The sequence below is a fragment of the Melanostigma gelatinosum genome (assembly GCF_949748355.1).
Source record: "Melanostigma gelatinosum genome assembly, chromosome: 6".
Taxonomy (NCBI): Eukaryota; Metazoa; Chordata; class Actinopteri; order Perciformes; family Zoarcidae; genus Melanostigma; species Melanostigma gelatinosum.
Genome location: NC_136639.1, coordinates 27,963,337 through 27,977,963, shown reverse-complemented (window position 1 = coordinate 27,977,963; position 14,627 = coordinate 27,963,337). Strand labels below are relative to the sequence as shown.

Here is a 14,627-nt window from a genome sequence, read left to right as displayed (position 1 = left end):
TCTCTCTCTCTCTGTCCCTCTCCTCTTTTACGACTGATAGCTTCAGATGTCCCACCTGACAGTTTCCCCGATTTCAGCCAGTTTATCAAATTTAAATTCATGTTGATGAATGCATGAAGTTCGCTGTTAGCTGACGTTAGCTGCACAAGCTAGGCTCACTAGTGTGTACGACTGGCGGCAGGTGGCAAGTCTGCCGGAAGGAGCTCAAGTGCATTTATTAAATTGTACGTTTTTAATTTTAAATGTTACAAAGGGAATTTTTATAATTCATGTTTTTATTTTGTGAAAAATCCCACTTTTTAAATTAAAATTACATTTTTTAAAAAAATATTTAATATTATTACACCATCAGACCGCCATTACACTTTTCCTCTCGCGCACCCCCTAGAGGCAGCTCGCGCACCCCCAGGGGTGCGCGAGCGCGCACCACACTTTGGTAATCCCTGCTCTACACACACAGACAGAAACATTTTGTGGAAAGAAAACTTTTTTCCAACGCGTTGTTGGTTACAACGCTGAAGGTCTTGTTTTATCTCTGATTTACTTAAAATGAACACATACAAATCAAAGCTTTACCCGATCGATCAACACACGTCTCTCACTTGTTCACCAACGGTTTCGTGGTTGTCTGTTCTCACACTCGTAGCTCTGCAGGTGGCTGAAGTCCCTCGAGAGCATTTATGCTTTTGTTCGTTTACAGTTTCTTTTGTGTCCATCGTCTCCTCAAAGCCACAAACCGTGACTTCAAACGTCCGCTCCATAGGGCTGAAAACACTGCTGGACATGCTGCTCGTCAATCGCTCCAATACTGCCTTGCTTCGTCCTCATGTAGGCAGTAGTAGCATTATAAACAGCTGCTAGTATAGACAACAAGGTCAGCAACACCTGTAATCCATGTCCACGTTGAATGAACCTGGTAGTCGATCGATAATCAAGGCTGTTGATGTTTGTTTTCTTGCAGCATTGTGAGGACTCAGGGAACTGTTGAGACCCAATCGAACGCGGGTGTCTGCATCGTCGTTTTCAAAGGTCCCCGGTTTCCCAGTCCACACTACGACTCAACCCCAGAGTTCAAGCTAACACGGCACCGGTGACCTTTTCAAATGCCTCCGTTTTTGGGAGTTTAAAGTGTGGACGCATAGGCGTAAACGCAGCAAAAGATGTGCATTTTAAAATGGAAATGTAGTCGTGTGAACGGAGCCTCAGACAGATTTCTATTTCTTTCTTTCACACTAACTGACACGAAGAGTCTTGATCGCTGACGACACAGAGATACCAGCTGATATTAATGTTGTTATTCTATTGGATCACAGGCCTTGTTAGAAAAGGATGAATATGTACATCAGATGGATTGACACAGTTACAGAGACTACAGAGACCGGTCAGTGAACATGGAGCGTTTAGCAGCTGGAGAGAGTTGGTGGAGACCAAACTAGAGCTATGAGAGAGTGAATGTTGGCCTTACATGTACACAAACAGAACTCAAAATGAATGTTCATGTTGCCCTTGCTTCTCTTGAGATCGGTCTCTATTTGCTCCCCGACCAACTTCCACAGATGTGTCTTTGTTTGTTGCAGCTTTGAGCCGGCCTCCACAGCTTCAATGGTCCAGTCGTTGCCCCACACTGTCCTCATCCAACCGAAGGCTGCGTTCCTGATGAATGCTTTTTATTGTTATGATATTCAAAAATGGATGGGAAATATTCAAAGTTGTAAAAGACACAGTGGGAATGGAATATGCTTTATGATGCAACCAAACTGTCTTCTGCTTATCTTTCTGTCTCTATGCTGTACCTATCTGTGCATCGGGTTTTAGCCATGTTCTGTCACACATTGACGACCTAACAGCTGTGCAAACAACCAGCGTTGAGGAAGTGACAGTATGAGAACTGTACATGACAGATACCAGCCACCCCAGATGATTTGATGAACAAAATAAAGGCTGTGCTGACAGGCTGTGCCATGTTGGAGTGTGAAGTGCTCCACAAGAGAGAACGTATTGAGTAATTATGTGAAAACCTCCCGTCTGTCCAGCATGTTGGAGGTATGCTCGGTTGTAGTTCACTAACTAGTTCTGTGAGCCACGTTTAAGTAATACATGACGTTTACTTTGTTAACAACAGAGCAGCAGAGTTCTGTCTCTTTGCTTCGATGCTCTTTAAGTGTCGATGGGTTTGAAGGTGATGTTGCTTTGTGAACTGTACGAAAAATACAAAAAGAATCAATAAAGTATAGGATGTCATTACTGTGGGTTAGGGTTCGCATCATTGTACCGCAGCGTGGGTAAAAACAAAACAAGGTCGCATCCGGCCTGATTATTTACTGACTTCACGCAAAACCAGAACACACTCAGAATGTTGCGTGAGCATCACTTTCATGCTGCTGGGGTTGGGCAACGTGACCAAAAGCTTCTGTCCCGGTGGAGGTTATTTCATATCTTGATAATAATATATATCTCGAGTAAGCATGTTCTGGTAAATGAATAAATAAATAGTCATATGAAATAAACACAGAGTCGTCCTTCAATCGGAGGACCGGCGGTTCGATCCCCGGCTCCACTGGTTCGTGTGTCCTCGGGTAAGACACTGAACCCCAAACTGCTCCCGCAGCTGAGCCTGAACGTGTGTGAATGTTAGTTGGTCCTGATGGGCAGGTGCACCTTGCACGGTAGTCCTGTCATCAGGGTGTGAATGGGTGAATGATGACGACGTGTAGTGTTAAAGAGCTTTGACAAGTACAGTCCCTTTAACATTCATACATGGTAACGCTTCTGTTGTGTACTCCTGTGTGAATACAATATTTGACTAATTCAGTATTTTTCAGATTTTAAGAACTTCAGTGCAAAATGAGCAGAATAGTTTCAGGTGAAATTATTGAAAGAAAGAAATATATAGCCAATATTTAAGATGCAGCGTACAAAAAACAATATTTAAAAAACAGCTGAAAAATGTATTTTCAGCAGACATTAAGGCTGGAGATGCACCAACCAATCGGCTGCTGATCGACACTGGATGGTGTTCAGCCTCATTTCCCCAATTTTTTCCATCGGCCACATTCACACACGTGCTGCTTTTTATATCGGCATACAGCGGCACAGACTGATGTCTGAAGATTAATCTCTAAAGATTAATGTCACAGCCACACACACAAAACATGTTGTTGGTGTGGAGGCTCTTCAGCGTGACTGAAGAAGACATACAGCTACCAATTTGTCACAATTGCAAGTCCAAAATATTCCCTTATGTACAGTACATGTTAACCTTTCAAATACATATACTAACTGGGCGAGGATGCTCCTCTTATTCATGCATGAATTTGGCTCCGTCAGTAGGAACCAACAGATGGGATTAATGCTCCCTCAGCTAAGTGCTGACTGGACTTTTCTGCTCTCATCATCAACCCTACGGACAGCTTTAGTGAGTGATTCTCAATCTACAGACAGAAATGACGCAGCTGTTTCTATTATTATGACAGAGGCTCCCCAATGCATCTTTATTGCCTCCTCAGAGTTTGATGTCTGAAGGTAGGTGAGCTAAAAATAGCTGCATCCCCCACACACACACACACACGCTCACAAACCCCTCTATCAGGACACCATCGGTAGGTGATAAAAAGCAGGCTGCCTGAGGCACATTCAGCTTTAAAAAACAGCACAGACATCACTAAATAAACCGGCTGTCAGCCATCAGGGTTTCTGAAGGATTGAAGGCATCACCATATGCATACTCAGAGAGCATGGTGTGATGTCATCACGTTGGATTATACCAAACATCTGGAGAACGCCATTTGAATGTTATTCCTGAATAACCAAATGACGCAGTCATGTTGAAAGTGATGTTGTATGAACGGGATGTAGCTGAAGGTTCACAGAGCATGTGTATGGGTGTTAGGCTTTCTGTTCTGAGTTCTATAAACTAGAGCCGGGTATCGCCATCGATGCACCGAATCATTTACCTTGTTGGTGTCAGTGTGTGCAGCCTCTGACCGTCATTACTTGCCTGATTACAAGACATCGTCTTTGAGGGAAACATAAACCTAGTTTTCAATATTTCAACAAACGACCAATACAAAGATTCTCTGATAAGAACAGTCTCGACCCTGTGTACTGAACAGGAGCGGCCCAATGGAATCCACTGCTTCAGCTATGACCATTTGTGTTGTACTGGAAGTGTATCGTACAAGACCTCTCACTTCATGCAGCGCCTACTGAATGAGGGACGGAGGACCCCATGAGCATTTAAGATGCTGTCATATGAGCATTCATTCTCAGACCAATAGATAGTAATGGTTACTGATCATAACCTCAATCCTACAGTCATAACTAGAGTGCATCAACAAAAAGCTCTATGATGTTCCTATTCCCATAAATATTAAGCTACAGGATATTCAAATGCAGTCTCCAGAATATGTTTCATCAGGTGATGCTTGAAGTGGAGCTTGACGTGATCACTTGTTATACGCGTCCTCGTGTCCTTATGAATGCTTTCATACAGCATCCTGTTTTACAATCCTGTGATTACAACATTCGTCAGCCCGTTTTTTGCATCTTATGCATGATGAACTATAAACGTGATTACCTCATGACAACACACCCTGGGTTTATCTGTGTAGGCCTTTTGCAGCTTGAGGCTAATGAACGTAGACTGGGATTACACAACTGGTGTGTATCCACAGACAACAACCTGTTAGACATGATGGGCCCCAGAACAGGCTCCTGCTTCATAAAGCTGCGTGTCCACCATGCTCCAGATCAAGCTCACTGCGGGTTATTCTAACCCTGATGGTAACATTAGCGGACACAGGCAGCGGGCGCTGGCAGAATGAAGGTTAGCCCAAATAATGGCTGCAGGACACGCAGCCTCAACCGACGCCCGTTCCAAAGACTCGTCTGTCCTTTTTACCGCTACAGTTTGACCGACTGTCATGTGTGAGCAGGGATGTGGTCTTACCGGCCCCCTCCTCTTCAGAGAGATGTTCTTCCACAGCAGGAGCTGCAGCTGGTGCAGGAATCCCATTCTGCTTCAGTGCGTCGTTCAATTCACCAGACGAGCATAACGGTACCGGCGGTGGCCGATGACTGGATTTAAATAACCGGGCTCTTCTATCCCGTTCCCGGGCATCCCGTCCGAGCCTGTTGTTGTGGTGCTGAAATGTGTCGCTCTTTGCTAACAATGAATGTCATTGAGCTACCGTTCCTCCGTTTGTAGAAGAGCGCTTGTTAACGGTGGCTGTCGGTAAAAGTCGTAACGGGACTGATAGTGTTCCGTCTGTCGTCCTCTGCGTGTCGGTGAGCACCGGTTATCTGTGCGGTTTAGTTGTGCAGTGGTCCGGGTTGGATGAGGAGACCGGGGGCATCCAGACAGCTGCTGTTAAGCTAACCGCAGTAATGGAAACGTACACTTCCGGCCTGTCCTTTCAAAACAAAAGCCCTCGTCGTTTTTGTGTCAGAGATCAGAGCATGGATCAGACCAGGTGTTCTAAAGTACAGTCAAAGTAGTTCCTAATGCATCCTTTACCGCCGCAGAAGAGTTCAACCGGACAAAAGAAAGGTGTCTTATTTTACAAATGGAATATTAGTATTTTTCGTGGGCTGGAATCCAAAATATTTTTTAATTGGATGGGACTATGTAATGTCCCACCATTCTCTCCCAGACACAGATTGCCAGGATGGTGTCGCTTACCCTTCCACCATACTCCATTCCTCAACCCCATAAAGGGATGATCTAGTTTTTGACCAGCAGATGTCCCTCTTGGACACAATGAATGCTAGATGTCTGGACATGTCTGCAGAAGATTGCCAGAGATGGATCAGACATGCAAAAAGATTCCCAGATATGCATGCAGGTTTACTGACGGGCCGTTGTTGGGAAGCCGGAGCCTGTTCTCCCTCGTGCCCGTGTTGTCTAACAGGTTGTTGTTTGTGAAGAAACTATAATCCCAGTCTATGTTCATCGCCTCAATTTTGAAAAGGCTCACACAGATAAACTCACGTTTTAGTCTATTATATCCATGAGATGCAAATAAATGCCAAATGTTGTAATCACATGATTGTAAGATAGGATAAGGTATGACATCATTCATACCAAGCTGAAGACATGATTTCTATATCTGTAGCTAACCCGTAAAAGTATGCATATGACTACTCTTGAAATCACTTTGGTTTCATTCTGTGCACTTGGAATGATTCGATACCAAAAAGCCTGTTGAGGCACTTCAGCATTTCGAATCCATTTCTGTGACATAGAATACTGTGAGGTAGCACGATCCATGCTATAAAGAAGAGCCCCTGTTTCTTGTGAGGGAGTCTTGGTTTATGCCAAATATATTGGTAATAAATAAAATATACTTTACAGACTATAGTGACATATATATTGTCACTATGTCATTGTGGTCAATGTTGAAAATCTTCCTTCTTTATCACAATATTGTATTTATTTACAAATATTTGCTTCAATGTGATATAGTACATTAAAACTATGATTTTGGGTGATCCAGTGAACTAAATACTAGAAAGTTAGACATTTCTATCCGATTATTTAAGTTTTATTTTTCATATGCATATGTAAATATTTCCTGTTCTTTCATGTGCTTGTGTATTTTAAGAGGAAATGTTTTGCAAAAATAAAATATTTTACAGTATTTCTTACTGTCTTGGAAAAAGACATTGCCATTGAATTGAACACTTTGGTTGTATAACATATGATTGAACGTGGTGATTATGTCCTAAAACAAGTTAAACTGAATCATGAAATGTTGTGTTTTTAAATATTTCTGGAATCAGAAAAGTTTGCAATGTCAATGCATTTTATTATGTTGATTTTGTTTTTTTACACTTTAAAATAAATATTTTTTCTCCAAGTAACAATTCTCAGGCGCTTGTTGTGGAAAGTTTGTGTAAAATCTGATGATCAACAAAACATTACCATCTGCAGGTAAAGAAATGAAATGTCAGGATAGAAAGTGAAACTTAAAGCTGGTTTCTGTTGCTGAACGGAGCTGAGAGACGCCATTACGTATACTATAAACATTAAATCAGAAGGATTGTTGTCTGTAATTTAAAGAGACGGATTTGGTGAGTCTTGCTTTAAAGATATTCACATATCAGAGAAAATGGCTGAGAAAATAGTTCTTGTTGAAAGTTACCTGAACTGCCATGTTTGTTCAGAGATCCTGTGTCTCTGAGCTGCAACCACAGCTTCTGTTCAAGCTGCCTGCAGCAATTCTGGAAACAAGCTAAAACTAAAAACTGTCCCATTTGTAAAAGAAGATCCTCAAAGTGCTTTCCAGGAGTGAACTTTCCACTGAAGGAACTGGCTGACTCGTTTGCTGAGAGACAGAAAACTGGATCATCTGAGACAGAAGAAGGAGAGACGAAGGTGGAGGTGGTGTGTAGTAAACATGGAGAAGAGACTCAACTGTTCTGTGAGGATGAAGACAGAGTTGTGTGTTCTGTCTGTGAGTTTTCTCTCCAGAGTCACAAGTTGGTTCCTATAGAACAAGCAGTCAGTGACCTGAAGGACCAGCTGGGGTCTGACTTAGAGTCTCTGCAGGACAAGAGGGAAAAACATGAAGAAGTGGAGGAAACATACAATGAAATGATTCAACTCTCCAAGAAGCAGCTGTTGTCCACAGAGAGGCAGATCAGAGCAGAGTTCAACAAGCTCCACCAGGTCCTGAAAGAGGAAGAGGAGTCCAGACTGGCAGCTCTGAGGGAGGAAGAGGAGCAGAAGGGGAAGACTATCAGCAGAGAGATGAAGATGATTCAGGAGCAGATCTCCTCTCTGTCAGACAGCATCTCTGCTGTTGAAGAAGACCTGCAGAAACACAGCGTGTCATTCCTCAGCAGCTATGAAGCCACTCAGACCAGAGCCAGAGTCCAGAGCTCCCGGTCAGATCCACAGCTGGTCTCAGGAGCGCTGCTTCATCCTTCAGCGTCTGGGAGAAGATGAAGGACAGGGTCCACTTCAGTCCTGTCATTCTGGACCCAAACACTGCACACCCCTGTCTCTATCTGTCTGATGATCTGACCAGTGTGAGACATGGAGACACAGACCAGAAGCTTCCTGACAATCCAGAGAGATTCACTGAGTATGTCAATGTTCTGCGCTCTGAGGGCTTCAGCTCAGGGAAACACAGCTGGGAGGTGGAGGTGGGAGACCATCCTTTCTGGAATGTAGGTTTGGCTAAAGAGTCAGTTGACAGGAAGGGAGAGTTACTCGCTTCCCCAAAATATGGAATCTGGTGTTTACTTCATCACAGTGGAAAATACACGAATGGATCTGATCAGACGGTCGGCGTGAAGAAGAGTCTCCGGAGGATCAGAGTCCAGCTGGACTATGACAGGGGGACGTGTCCTTCTACGACCCTGAAGACATGACTCACATCTGCACTCTCAGAGACACTTTCACTGAGAAACTCTTCCCGTGGTTCAGTATTGGAAAGTCTGGTGATGCTCAGACTGCTGATGTCAAAATCTGTCAAAGTGATATTTCTCTGTGATGTTCAGGGAGGGCGGTGAGGTCTCAGTGATTTATCAGGATTTGTGTAATGGTGGTATTTCTTTGTTCATAACAGACAATTCCAGTTAGTTCTTTAATTTCATCGTACCGGTACATGAAGAAAATGAGTGAAAGAAACACAAGATTTGAGTCAATAACATGATTTGTTTGTGATGTAAATATGCTGAAAGAACTGGGACCAGTAGATTTCATGGGATCATTTAATTTACACATTTATTCAGATTTATTTTTATTTCTAAGAATGAGCAAGAAGTTAGTTTCCTTTTTTAATTTAATTTCAAATAGTCTTTCATTTTATCATATTACCTTGTGTATTTTTTTTACATTTTAGAATAATTTATCTTTCAATGATCAAATCCTTGTTTCAGTAAATAACTTTCTTTCGATATGAAATCCTTCAGGTTTGTAACGAATTCCTTTAAATAAAATATCAAAGACAAATACAAAGCTGTGCTGCAGTTTGATGTGTTTGCAAACAGAAACTGATTCACGCTTCTATTTCAATGATCATTTTATTAATAACACGAACACATTTTCTTGAAGTCATAGAAACACGTGTAGCACGTAAGAGAACAGAGCAATAATCTGAAGAATCAGAGAACTAGAGGATTCATATTATTATACAGAAGAGACCAAAAGAGACAAAGGGAAACTAGAAAGAGCCAACTGCAGAGAAATGATTGAATAAGGTCGGAAACAGAGAAAGAGAGAAGACGACTCAGTGTTGTCAGTGCAAGTCAGTCACTGTCTGGAGAAAGAAGGTGACGGAGGTTCAGAGTGAACACGCGGCTCCAGTTGATCTCAGTAATGCTTCTTCTGACTAAACAGCTGAGGGGACGCAGAGCTCAGTGGCCTCCAGACACCAGAGCAGGACTGTTATTGTGGTTTATATGTCGGGCTGCACCATGAATCATCTTCCACCGTCATGTCAGCTTTGATCACTCATACACAACCAGGATGTATCAGAGGTGTTGGCACATCTTGTTGAGTGACGAACGTAAAACGTTTGTGATATAAGATGAATGAAGGAGAATGATTTTGTTGATATGTCTGAAGTTTCTGATCACAACCTTGAAAGCTTGTTTCCAATGTCAGTTGTGAATCTATGTATCATGTACAGCAGCCCTGAGGGCCGCAACACAGCAACGTTTCACAGAACACATCGATTTGCTATTACAGGTATGTAGTTGAAATGATCATTTAATATGCTCAGTTGACTGCCCTCAGCTCATTTAAATCAAGATTGAAGACCTTTGTTTGCTGCTGCCTTTAATAGAACCACATTCAATTCATATTCATCAATTTCCTGCATTTCTGCATTTTACTCCTGCATTTTATTTATTACACTGTTTCTTTAATTGTTTTTAAATCTCCTTTTCTTTTGCCTTGTGTTTTGATGCTTTTAATGGTTTTATGTGAAGCACTTTGAATTACCTTGTTGTTGAAATGTGCTGTACAAATAAACTTGCCTTGCCTTCTATTCCAGCTCTGGTTTGACATGTTGACAGTTTTGTAACCCCGTTGTTGTCCTGCCTACCTGGAGCGATTCCATGTGTTACATCCCATATCAGAGGTGGTGAGTAGAGTCACAACATCTAATTAAATTACTTTGCAGAATGTTGAGCCCTGTCTTCGCTCTGTGGGGTCACCTGCTCATTGTTTAGTTTGAGTTAGCAACTGGTTTTGTCTTTTTTGTACTAGTTCCCTTGTCTTCCAGAGTAGAGGGCCATTGTTGGAAGGCACCGTGGTGAGGTTCCTACACCTTATGCATGCATCTACAAGTACTGGGATACCCCCAGAAAGAGGAGACTGATACAAGGCTGAATTTGCCTGCCGTGGCTCACCAAGCAGGGAGTTCCACAGCTGAGGAGCCTGAACAGCAAAGGCCCGTCACTCGGGCACCTTCAGCGACGGAGGAAAATAATTACATGATTGCTGAACGGGTCTGCCCAACTTTGGTCAACTGAGTGACAAAAGTCAGTTTGGAACGAAATCAAATATTTTTTCAACATGAAAATTGAAATTGTGACATTGAATTCCCACCTTAATATTGCTGCTGCTCACAGTGGATCAGCCATCAACGCACCAGAGCAAGAAGATGAGGGAGATAAACACGTTCCTCCTGGTAAGCATCAGTTTGTCACTTCAGCCAGATAGCTGACCTCTTCTCAGTTGAACCTGGAGCAAGTGTTTGCACCAGCAACAACAGAGCACTTGAAGGACAAGGCTGCCATTGTTCTTGATTTTGCATTGCTATCAACAAGTGCCATAAGAAGACCGAGAACCAATGTGTTTATCTCTCAATACTCTGACTTCCATCTCCGGTCTCTGGTTCTCAGCAGCAAGCACAACGCTTCCTCATGGAGACACAAATCCTTAAAATGTCTGTTTTGCAAGGCGCTTGTTAAACCATTTGGGAGTTGTGGTTCAGTGTCTCGCTTCAGACTCCTGAGCCACAGCCACTCGGCATCAACAGGTATACACAACACACAACACCTGTTGCTAGATACATCCAGTGTTGGTTTTGGTCTTTTCATGGGATTTGTTGAGTTACAAATGTCATCAAATGTCATCAAACTTAAACTAACTTGTGAACACATGAATGCTAGAACCGGATCATAACAGACTGAAAACATGCGGTTGTGTTTGGAGAGTTTTAACAAACAATTTCAACATCCGATGGTAAATTGTTTACACAATCAGACAACAATCTCTTTGTCTCACATGCTGTCCATCGTTATTTGAAGAGCCAGCATCAATACACGGAGCCGGTCTACTTCGCAGGTCCTCCGACTCGTCTTGCAATATTGTCGTTGGTTTCAGCAGCGTCCTTCAGCGCCTGCATCACCAGAGCGTTCCTCTTCCTCGTCTCCTCCATTCTCACTGGATTCGATTCAGGCAGATTCTGATGGGCGGTAAGCAAGAGGCAGATAAATGTCTCAATCAATTACTATATTTGAACACATGGAATAAAATGTTGACCTCATTTCGTTGCATGTGTTCGTATTGAACACATGCAAAGAAATGAGGTCAACATTTTGAGAGACAAATTATAGAACCTATGAGCAAACATATTCACTTGTCCATTTCAGATGTAACAACAGCCTTTATACAAAGCTGCCACACGTCTTATATTCAGTCCGTAATATCTGCAACAAAGACAAGTTACTAAAGCTTTTACAGGTCTTAACATTAAACAAGCAGCTTAAAGCTGCTTTTATGTAATTTAAGCTTCTGTCCATCTTTTTGATTTCTTGTGAAAAATGAAACAAGTCAACATGAGAGTGACTGAAAACTGGAGCAGACTGTTTACTGTCAGCTCATCATTTAGACTCAGGTTAATTGCAAAGTAGGATTTTACATACACACAATTTGCCTTGGCATTTTTGTGAATAACATTAACATAGTAAGAGAAAGTAAAACTAGAAATGACTGCAATCATCAAGAATTAGATATTATATTATTATTTATGAATACAAAATAAATGGCTTTTATGTAAATACATAGAATATCTTGGCCATTTTCTCAGATGATTTGAACGATGACAGAGATATAAATAGAAAAAGGAGAACACGGCCCACTGTCAGTGTCCCCAGAGGACGGCCCACTGTCAGTGTCCTCAGAGCACGGCCCACTGTCAGTGTCCTCGGCGGACCGCCCACTCTCAGTGTCCCCAGAGGACCGCCCACTGTCAGTGTCCCCAGAGGACGGCCCACTGTCAGTGTCCCCAGAGGACGGCCCACTGTCAGTGTCCCCAGAGGACGGCCCACTGTCAGTGTCCCCAGAGGACGGCCCACTGTCAGTGGACGGCCCACTGTCAGTGTCCTCAGAGGACGGCCCACTGTCAGTGTCCTCAGAGGACGGCCCACTGTCAGTGTCCCCAGAGGACGGCCCACTGTCAGTACCCTCAGAGGACCGCCCACTGTCAGTGTCCTCAGAGGACGGCCCACTGTCAGTGTCCTCAGAGGACCGCCCACTCTCAGTGTCCCCAGAGGACCGCCCACTGTCAGTGTCCTCAGAGGACGGCCCACTGTCAGTGTCCCCAGAGGACGGCCCACTGTCAGTGTCCCCAGAGGACGGCCCACTGTCAGTGTCCTCAGAGGACCGCCCACTGTCAGTGTCCTCAGAGGACGGCCCACTGTCAGTGTCCCCAGAGGACGGCCCACTGTCAGTGTCCTCAGAGGACCGCCCACTCTCAGTGTCCCCAGAGGACCGCCCACTGTCAGTGTCCTCAGAGGACGGCCCACTGTCAGTGTCCCCAGAGGACTGCCCACTGTCAGTGTCCCCAGAGGACGGCCCACTGTCAGTGTCCTCAGAGGACCGCCCACTGTCAGTGTCCCCAGAGGACGGCCCACTGTCAGTGTCCTCAGAGGACGGCCCACTGTCAGTGTCCCCAGAGGACGGCTGCAAATAAATTATCCTTCAATTTTTCTTTTTTAATTAATTAATTGTTTTAGTTTTATCTTGTAGGTCTTATTTTCTTTCTTTATTTTGACATGGAACCTCTTATGAGTTTAAAATAAAAATTTTAATTGAATGAATGAATGCAAGCTTTTAACAAATAAAAACGATATCGCTCTTGACTGGGGCTACACTAACAGGACAGAGTACACACGCTACTTAATAAAAGACTTGGTTTGTTTACACACTGAGTGTTATCCCCATGAAGCACCTTGAGAAGCTCTCTCCGCCTTTCTTCTCCCGGAGATATGATAGCCCACATCCCGTAGCCAAGCCCCAGCAAAGCCACCAGCGCACCGGAGCTCAGCATGGTTCGCATGGCGCTCATCCTGGAGCGGGTGATGGAAACACAGTGTCTGCCTGATATCTGAGTCTTTATTAGTGGCCACAGACACAAATCACTTGCAGCATCTCGTCTGTTCAGTTTGGTGATGTCGGACACGGCAGCAGCAGTGCACCCTGGGATAGCTGTCTTCTTCTTCTTCACTTTTAACCGGAGCCCTGGTTATAGCGCCACCTGCTGGCTGGAGTGTGTGGAGTCACGCGATGCGGACACATTTACGGGGAAAGGAACGAACGAACCAACAACTGTGGGAAAAGTAGTTTATTTCATTGAGTAAAAGTAACAAGACTAATGTCAAACGCTCCACCACTCACAAACCCTTCAAGTCATGCATTCAAAATCCTGCACTAAAAGCACGAGTAAAAGTCCCGAATTCACTGTCTCAGTGGTGTCCAGCTTGCTGCCATATTGAGTTCTTTAAATCTCTACAGCTCCACTAAGATGATCCATAATCCTTCTGACTGACGTTTTTCTGGGTTTTCTCTCCTTTCCTGAACTATTCTGAAAGATGTGTGCTTTAACTATCTAGCAAACATGTCACGTGTACTTCATCCTGTAGGCTAATAATCCACATTTAAAACAACCATTATTATCCACCTCACTCCCCAGAGTAATCATAATTACAGCACGAGGCAGAAGATACATGACGGTGAACTGCCGCCGCCCACTGAGCGTCATGGACGTCACTGTGTGTGTGCGCTGTGCTTTTCCTCACGCAGCTAAGAATCAACCAATGAAGAAGGAGCATTTCGAAACAATTGGAGAGGATTTAGTGATGGAAATATCTCTGATCATGTTGAGACTTCAAAGACTGGGAATGAATGTTCCATTTAGCTGGTTCCTGCTCATGTAGGGGTGGAGGGCAATGAGAGAGCAGATATGATTGCAAAGAGAGCACCAACACTAAAAGAAGAGGAGATATTGAATATTCCTTTTGTAAAGGGGGAAGCTAAAGCATTAATAAGAGAGGCAGGACGGGAGTTATGGCAGAAGAAGTGGGACAACGATAACAAAGGAAGACATTATTATAACATTCAGAAGTCCATAAATGTGAAGACATACAAAGGGAAGTACAGAAGAGAGGAGGTCATAATATCAAGGGTAAGGTTCGGACACACAGGACTTAACTCAACGCTGTATTTAATGGCACAAATGGACTCAGATAAGTGCACTATTTGTAATGTTACTGAAGACGTGGAGCATGTTATCCTGAAATGTCAGAGATACAATTCAGACAGGAACATCTTGAAGCAAAAAATATGTCAGTTGGGACGGAAGTGGAGTTTGGAGGGAGTTCTGGCAGTG

General features: G+C 43.5%; 2 protein-coding genes and 1 pseudogene across 3 annotated transcripts in view; 1 reads left to right on the top strand and 2 right to left on the bottom strand.

The window, feature by feature from the left end:
- abca2 (ATP-binding cassette, sub-family A (ABC1), member 2) overlaps nucleotides 1-5,014 on the bottom strand; it is a gene marked incomplete at its 5' end in the record, with an annotated part of 77,740 nt that extends 72,726 nt beyond the window's left edge. The window contains one exon of the mRNA XM_079270993.1: nucleotides 4,949-5,014. Within this exon, the coding sequence (XP_079127119.1) occupies nucleotides 4,949-5,014 (66 nt within the window). The remainder of the gene's footprint in view (nucleotides 1-4,948) is intronic.
- A 2,095-nt stretch (nucleotides 5,015-7,109) lies between these two features.
- Nucleotides 7,110-8,498, top strand: LOC306779158 (nuclear factor 7, brain-like; annotated as a pseudogene). The gene has a single exon. The product of its transcript is annotated as a nuclear factor 7, brain-like (transcript).
- A 592-nt stretch (nucleotides 8,499-9,090) lies between these two features.
- Nucleotides 9,091-13,410, bottom strand: uqcc3 (ubiquinol-cytochrome c reductase complex assembly factor 3). Its single transcript, XM_079270675.1, has 2 exons — nucleotides 13,191-13,410; nucleotides 9,091-11,423 (listed from the first exon to the last, which is right to left on the bottom strand). The coding sequence occupies exons 1-2, from the start codon at nucleotides 13,305-13,307 to the stop codon at nucleotides 11,292-11,294; spliced, it is 249 nt and encodes an 82-aa protein (XP_079126801.1). The 5' UTR covers nucleotides 13,308-13,410; the 3' UTR covers nucleotides 9,091-11,291.
- Between the last annotated feature and the right edge of the window lie 1,217 nt (nucleotides 13,411-14,627).